The following is a 7881-nucleotide window of genomic DNA, read 5'->3' as shown; positions in this document are numbered from 1 at the left end:
GGTTAAGATGTTAAGGAGATTATAAGATATTTGACTCAAGAAAACCTGATCAAATGTGTATTTCATGGTGCATGTTTTCCACACACAGTGTTCATACATCCCTTTGCTTCTCCCTTTTAAAAGTAATGTTTTATGTTCTTCAAGGAAACAGGACACATTGTATAAATAGAAAATATTTATTTTGTGGTGCATAACTACAGCGGTGTTTAACTTGATTGATTGATTGATAAAGTTGACCAGAGGTAGGAATTATACCCCTCTTTATTATAATAATCAATCTTCAGGTTGAATAAAACAATACCACGCTGTCATATAACGGCATTACAAGAAAGAACATGAACATATTCTGAAGATCCAACTTTGAAACCATTTCAGTACAACATTGTGGTTGCTGTGTGTTTAGTGGTGGTGAATGTTCACCTGAACGATGCAGCCGTGAATTAAAAAACCAGACATTCAAAATAAAAGTAAAACACAGATTCATCAGCAAATTTTTCTTCAAGTATTCATCTCTCTATCATACAAATTGGATCATTATTATTAGTGCATCGACGTGTGAGCAGCTTTTTGAATGGTTGGTCAAGGTGAAGCTAATTTAACAATAAAAAGCCCATGTTATAAAGTTTTGAAGGGACATTCAAAATCTGAAAAGTAACAACAACTGCATGCCACAAGTATTTATCTTTTTACAGAACATAAGTACAAGTTCCTTTAACATTGTACATGAAGTACAAAGTATTGAAACAACACAACCAACGCATGGTGATACATTACTTGAAACACAAACTGATAACATATTCTGATAATATCCACACCTGCATGAGCTCGTGAACATGTCCAATTAGTGAAAATCACTCAGTTTACTTCTGTCACAAATCACACTGCGCAGAGAAACTCGGACTCCTTGACCACAGATTAACACAACGAGTCCCACAATGAATCCTCGGTGTGACGAAATCCACGTCCTCCTGAAGCTAACAGTCGTCACTTTGCAGCATGGACAGCAAGAAGCTGCACACGCTGACCCACGAGCCGCTGCAATTCTCTTCAGCCGTTTTCCGGTGGTTGGCGCGCGCTGTGCAGGCCGTCGTCGGTCCGGCCGTCGGTCCAGCCGTCGGTCCGGCGATGGCGACGGGGCGAGGCGGCTTGGAAGCCTCCGGCTCTCCGGACTGAGCAAAGGAGACGGAGCTGTTGATGTCGAGCTTGAAGTTCGAGTCCCGAGACGCGCGCCTGCACATGCTCGCCTTCAGCAGCGCGCGGCCGTCCACACACACTTTGCGCTGGTGCCGTTTGAGCGCGCGGCCCACCTGCTTCCAGAAGCCCTTGGTGTTGGACAGGTAGCCCGGGCAGCTCTGCGGTTTGCCGGTGTAGTGGCACTGCAGGTGGGTGACGCCGCCTTTGACGTGCGCCTCTCGGTCCTCGCATTTCACAGACAGCCTGACGATGCTCCCGGCGTTTCTCGAGCTCCACGTGCACTGCATCGTGTCCTCGATGGTGAACTTTCCCCGACCGCTCGCTGCGGGTTTGTCCCCGCTACTCTGCTCTCTGCCGGGGGCTGTGGTGGTCACGGCCTGGTCCTGACCTCGCTTCTTATTGCGCGCGCCACAGGACAGAGAGACCTGCTGCCCGAGGAAGGCCAGCAGCAGCAGCCAGGGAGCGAAAGTCTTCAACAGCCACATATTCATATCCAGACAATGTCTTACCTGAGAGGTTACGAAAAAAGAAGAGGTTCAGAGCCACAGTGATGGAAATAAACAAGTCATCAGGCACACTGCTTATATAATAGAACTATTTTCTCTAAAGACATCAAGGGAAAAAATATTCAAATTTGAATTAACAGCTAATAAATGCTTTTATTGAAAGGTTTTGCGCCAATCTGGTAACTATTACGCATTGAAAAAGTTCAATTAAAACTTAACTCCTGAGCCCGCAGTTACTGTAAAGACACATGTGGAAGGTAGCGAGGCCACACTGCAGTCTGCTTCACATACAGAACTTCCAAGACCGTCAAAACACGACTGCAACTTACCGAAAGCTACGAGTGCTGCTGTGCGTAAAGCTGCTTCCTCCTGTGGCTCTCTGAGATCTCGCACATGGCTTTCATACAGATAGATGCTGCAACACGCCCACCATTCCCGCCCAACAACACACGCACACACACACACACACACACACACACACACACACACTTCCATTGAGGAAAAACCTCGGCAGTAGTTTTCTTTGGCAGAAGGGAATGTGTTTTGTTCGGGCCCGACCTGACGTGTCCAAACGGAACTCCCGCCTTTAACAAAGTTTAGCTCGAGATCAAAGAGACTGCAAGTTTACACTGTTGATGGATCTGCGTGTCTGCACATCGTGGATTTATTCTTAATAACTTTAACGAGCCTGGTAACCACGTTATGACTCCAACATGCGCACGCACATTTTCGGAGGCTCGACTCCGACTTTCCACCAATCAGCTGCTGCACTCAGCCACAAGGAGATCCTCACCTTTAACTTCCGGCCATGTGGGAAAAATGACAAAGGCTTAAACAAACAAAAATACAATACAATTCTGATGTCACTTCGTGCACCAACTTTGCCCAGCACACTCATTTGATTCGACAGCGACATGGTTAGATGCAAGGAAGCACTACAGGATATTTCAGTCTGGATTTCTAGTCTGCGTCTCTCGGTGCAGCCGCCAGGTAGTCATCATGACGTCATCATGTGGACTGTCGTTTTGAAGCTTCGAGATTAGCATTTTGCGTTCGCCATCTTGGCTTTTTGCATTTAGAAGTGACAAGAGAGGGCTGACAGCGCACAGTGCAAGGGTTACAGTTGTAAGACCTAAACAGGACAAGTCCCAGACCAGACAACACCAGGGGAGCAACCTGTCAATCACAAGGTAGCCACGCCCTAAAGCATATCATACGTTATTGTCAATTTGACTCAAAAAGAACATCATTCTGGATTAAAGGAGACTTAAAATTCGAGATGGAGACCATAAACTTATGTTCACAATATTTACTGAGGTAATACATGAAGTGTCTTTAAGACATCTGACAAAGAGACACATTTCTGCAAGTTGCCCTCTGGTGGCCAATAGACAGAATGCAGTTAAAACATAAATAAATAATCTAAGTTCTGTTTGGGGCTTTTTTTTTTTTTTACCTAAAAAAAGATGGGACAGTGAAAGAGAAACGGAAAAGTTTCCATTTTGTAACTTTGTATTTTGTATTATACATTTGGTGTATTTGGTGCTGTGACCTTGACCTACATATCAGATTTCATCACACCACAAATCCGCTGAGGAAGCTTACAAATCCTCCCCGCCCTGTCATCATGTTTGATTTCTGTAATGACTCCGCTCCTGCAGGAACAAAAGAGAAGGAAGAGTCTTTAACGGCTCATGCGAGCACGAGTCCCATCACCTCACAAGTTACATAGTTTCTCACTGAGTCACTGTGTCAGTAGTAGTGGAGGTTTAGTGTGTGTAAACAGTAGCAGGGAAGCTGTGCGTGGGTGTGTGTGTGCGTGTGCGTGTGTGTGTGTGTGTGTGTGTGTGTGTGTGTGTGTGTGTGTGTGTCCTCTCTGAACTCAGCAGCACCATCTTGTGGTCATTAGAAGTCCAGCAGCCTCTTCACTGTGACTGAATAACAGTAAATACATGTGCTCAGTGGTGGAAAGTAACATTTCTTCAAATACTGCAATTCTAATGTACTTGTACTTTGCTCCACTACTTTTTAGATCTTATTTTTTTCACTCCAATACTTTTATCAGTTTTATGATACACTTTATGATACACTTTTAATACACAATATATTACTAAAGATTGCAGTAATTCACAATTATCTGATTTGTCACTCTTTGAAGTATTTTGGGTGTTTCAGTCGTCAATAAGATTCTTTTGCATTTGCCCTCTAAACCTCTTTAAAAAATGTATTTCAATAACTGATAATGGACTTAAGAGGTAAACAAATCCACTATTTCACCAAAGTATAAACAAATAGCCCAAACAATGACGATAAGAATGTCTTTTCTGCTCCATTAATCCACTCACGACCCCTCGGCATTTATCTTGTAAACCTGTAGGAGGTCCAAGTCCTTTTCATTCGTAATGCATAGGTACAGTTTATTGATACTTTGATACTTTATATGAGTTTGGATGCAGGACATTTACTTGTGACAGAGTATTTTTATGTTGTATTCCTACTTAAGTAAAGGATCAAATATCTCTGGCGTTCCCTACTATAATTTAAAGTTTGAAAAAGGTTTTGAGTTTGTCGTGACTGACCTACTGTTGTAGAGGTAAATAGCTCCGTTCACTGCGACGAGTGAACGTGAGTGTGTTTCTGTGTTGAACAACACAAACACACTCGTTTCCTCTCGCACAGACCCCCTCTGTTCCTGCACACGGCACCTCTGAGGAGCCAATTCATCAGCTCATACAAAGAAGTGTTTAGCTCTGCTCAGACGGCCAGTGTATTATCTTTACTGCAGTCTGTGTCTGTCCCTTAACAAGTCCCAGAGGCCACGCTGCAGACATGTTGTTTCAGCCGGCCAGGAAGAGAAACAAGGACTTCTTTTGAACGAGTGAGTGTGAAAACGTGCAGCAGAAGAAACAGAGCAACACCGAGGAATTAGAAGAAGAGAGATCTCCACTCTGACTTTATTCTCTTTACCTTCACACGTTGTTGGAACATCTGTGTGACACAAGGAGGACATTTTACATCATATACAAACAAAATCGCATGCCTGCCATATTTTACCGTTTGCCTTGCTGTGCCCCCAAAAATTACACGTACACTACATGACAGCTCAAGCAGTCATCCACTAACCGTACACAAGTGTAGGTTGAGTGTTTTGGGCTCAACACGTAAAAGATGCTGCAGTGTCGGGAAGTCAAAATCCCTTCAGTGGCTCCCGCACAGATCCTGGAGGTGGAAGATAGTCGAGAAGAGTTCTGACGCTGGTGAGTCCAGCCTGAAACAAGGAAAGATTAGTGTTTTTTTAGTGATTCATAAAAGTTAAAGTTAGTTTATCTTGTGAATGTGGAGGCTGCACTGAGATGAAGCGCTTCATAAACTGGGTGTACGCTTTATATTTTGCATTTTTCAACCACCACTGATGGTTTTTGGACTTGTAGTGTTTTTCAGGTTTAATCAATCAACACATCATTGTCTTTCTCTCACTTTTTAATTCAAACTTTTCTTGCTGACCTCTTACTAAACTTCATCTCTTCGTCTTCCTCTTTCACCCACCTGTGTCTGCAGTATCGCCTCAGTTTTGGAACCAGCTGATGAAGTAGGTGCAGACGCCGTGGAAGCTCTTCCAGCAGTGCTCGTTGGCGATGCGGGAGGCTTTGGACTCGGGCTGCTCTGTCGGACGAGTAGTGGTCTTGCCAGGCTTGGGGATGACTCTCTTGGTCTGGGGGACCTTGCCTGGCTGGGGCTTGGCGGGCTGCGGCTGAGGCTTGACAGCTTTAGGAGTAGTGGCCGGCTTGTTCTGGGATGGCGCGGCCGGTTTACGTGCCTCCTGGACGGGCTTGGAGGGCTTGGGCACGGTGGTCTTGGGCACGACGGTCTTGGGCCAGGAGGCCAGGAAGGTAATCTGGGCCTCGTCCGGGTATTTCTTGCACATGGCCGGGCGGTAGACTTTGGGTCCCTGGCAGGCGTGGCTCAGCTTCCTCATGTCCCACATCATCTGGGTGAAGTAGTGGCGGGGGTTGAGGTTGTAGGCGCGGCACAAGTTGGGTTTGCCCTGGAAGTCGCAGTAGTAGGAGCGTCCTGGGGTCTGGCCCTGGCTCGGACCTTTGCAGGAGACACGCAGGCGAGTATAGTCCCCGGCTCCGGACACCACCATGGTGCAGGAGTCTTTGGACTTGGTGCTGAATCGGATGGGCTCATCCCAGATGCTGCGTTGCGGCTGCTGCTGCTGCAGCCTGTTGTCATTGCTGCTGTTGTTGGTCTGTGCGCTTGACACACAAACAGCTGCTGCCAGAAACAGCAGTGCCACTCTCATCCTGGTTCTCATGGCGGCTTTAGGTGGGTCAGTGACGGATGACTGAGGGTATGAGATGATGTGTAGGAAGGTTGAGCTGTGCAAGGTTTAAAAAGCATCTGAGCAGGACTTTATATGGCTGAAGCTCACAAAGAAGGTATTATTCAGGTAAGCTGGAGGCCTTAAACTCCTCCTCCAGCATCCCCCCCCCCCCTCCCACGTCCCTCTCTCTCTCGCTCACACCACTCACACAGCGACCACATGAAGTGTGTGGCATATTCAAAACTAAAAGGTGATGGATGAGTTGGAAGGAAGGAGGGGGAGAATATAAACTGAGGGAGGAGGAAGAGGGGTGAGGGGAAGCGGTCAATAGGTTTGAGGGAGCTGAGGTGGAAGGGGGGAGGAGAGTCAGAAGGATGGTTTGAAGCTATATGCTGTGAAAAAGAGTTGCGAGACATTATATAATTTCACATAAGAGGTTCTTTGACTATTGATGAGGGAGAGAGGGGGAGGAGAGGACTGCGGACTTCCCATAAAAAGTGCAGCCTGAAGTTATTTGCTCAGGAGTCGTAGTAAAAACCTCATCATGCTCATCTGAAGAGACAACGTTCAAAACAGAACGATTTGTCCGGCGCAACTGTGGGCGCCTATGGCTCAGTGGTTAGCATGCCCGTCCTTCAATCAGAGGATCGGTGGTTTCGAACCCAGGCTCCGCTATTCCTCATTATTGTTGTGTCCTTGAGCAAGACATTTAACCCCTAATTGCTCCCCGTGGTTGTGTCGAGTATGGAGCAAAAATGTAAGTCGCTTTGTAGAAAAGCGTCAGCTAAATGAAATCTAATGTTCAAACGTACAGTGCTTCATTGTGGTGGAGATCGCAAAGCTTCAAAAACTGACAAATTATGTCACGACACATGTTAAGCAGAGTTGAAAAAAATAAGTTTGAAGAACTGGAGTGTTGGAGCGAGAAGATAAGACGTCAGCCAGCTCTTAAATAGGATGACTAAAGATTAAAGTGAGAGTATAACTGTTGAAATAAGAAATCTCCTCTTTTAAAGCAGTAGTTAAAATGTAATCTTCGCTAAGCCCTCAGCTGCTTTTTCGTCAAACTGTCAGAGTTACGTTATCATGTAGCCCACACTGTCACTTCAAATATACATTTATAAAGATATAAGCAGGATGTGAAGCTGATTCAGCAACAAAAACAGGTTAAAAAGTTTAAAAGAAAAGAAGCTAGAAGCCGACAAATCAAAGCATAAAAGTAAACCACATGGAGATCGAGACAGAGAACTATAAAATTAAGGAAGAACGCTATTCTCGTAAAGCCGGGTCGGTCAATTATTAAAAAGCAAAAGCTAACGCGAGATAATGATGTGCTAATGTAATCTGCTAACATTAGCTCCACTGGTTTTCCATCAAAACTTAACGTTTAGAAACATTTAACCATGACTAGTCCCCTAACCCTGGTCAGAGCTGGCTGAAGCCAGACTAAGTTTGAATGGTAACACTTAGTCAGGGGTAAAATATAAATAATTTTGTATTCTTCAACTTAATACACTCAGAAGTGTTGCTACCTCTGCCTCACCTGGTCTGGTATTATGTGTAGCTAATGGCGGCTAGCTGTTTTCGCCTCCCTCTAGTCTTTATATTCACAGATATTAATCTTCTCACTTGGGCAATGAATCCAAAATCAAGTAGCCTGTTTACCAAAATGAAACACAAATTGTAGCCCTTGTGGGAAATTGTGTGGTATCAGTAGCCAGATCACAAAAATGAACAACACAAAATGAACAATCAAGAGAGACTAAACACAATGAAAAGAAGAAAAATGACGCACTGAAAATCTCAGAATACTGACTGAGCTAAATAAAGTCTCAATAACTCTAAATCCTACTA

The 7881-nt window shown here is 44.8% G+C and overlaps 2 protein-coding genes across 2 annotated transcripts; both read right to left on the bottom strand.

Annotated features, from left to right (window-relative positions):
• Positions 1-218: 218 nt before the first annotated feature.
• LOC137793253 (fibroblast growth factor-binding protein 1-like) lies at positions 219-2069 on the bottom strand. The gene is made up of 2 exons (XM_068589288.1): positions 2030-2069; positions 219-1703 (listed from the first exon to the last, which is right to left on the bottom strand). Exon 2 carries the CDS (start codon positions 1683-1685, stop codon positions 975-977), a length of 711 nt encoding a protein of 236 aa, XP_068445389.1. The 5' UTR covers positions 1686-1703; positions 2030-2069; the 3' UTR covers positions 219-974.
• A 2868-nt stretch (positions 2070-4937) lies between these two features.
• Positions 4938-6018, bottom strand: fgfbp2b (fibroblast growth factor binding protein 2b). Its single transcript, XM_068589387.1, has 2 exons — positions 5247-6018; positions 4938-4968 (listed from the first exon to the last, which is right to left on the bottom strand). Exon 1 carries the CDS (start codon positions 6016-6018, stop codon positions 5266-5268), a length of 753 nt encoding a protein of 250 aa, XP_068445488.1. The 3' UTR covers positions 4938-4968; positions 5247-5265.
• Positions 6019-7881: the final 1863 nt, after the last annotated feature.

This window comes from Clinocottus analis, unplaced genomic scaffold (genome assembly GCF_023055335.1).
Source record: "Clinocottus analis isolate CAN_PGR_092001 unplaced genomic scaffold, fCliAna1.0.p SCAF_22, whole genome shotgun sequence".
NCBI classification, from domain to species: Eukaryota; Metazoa; Chordata; class Actinopteri; order Perciformes; family Cottidae; genus Clinocottus; species Clinocottus analis.
The sequence above is the reverse complement of the archived record's forward strand: the minus strand, read 5'-3'. Positions and strand labels throughout refer to the sequence as shown.

What these genes read in the sequence shown, in the direction of transcription:
- LOC137793253 (XM_068589288.1), bottom strand. Translation starts at nt 1,685, where the DNA reads ATGAATATGTGGCTGTTGAAGACTTTCGCTCCCTGGCTGCTGCTGCTG.
- fgfbp2b (XM_068589387.1), bottom strand. Translation starts at nt 6,018, where the DNA reads ATGAGAACCAGGATGAGAGTGGCACTGCTGTTTCTGGCAGCAGCTGTT.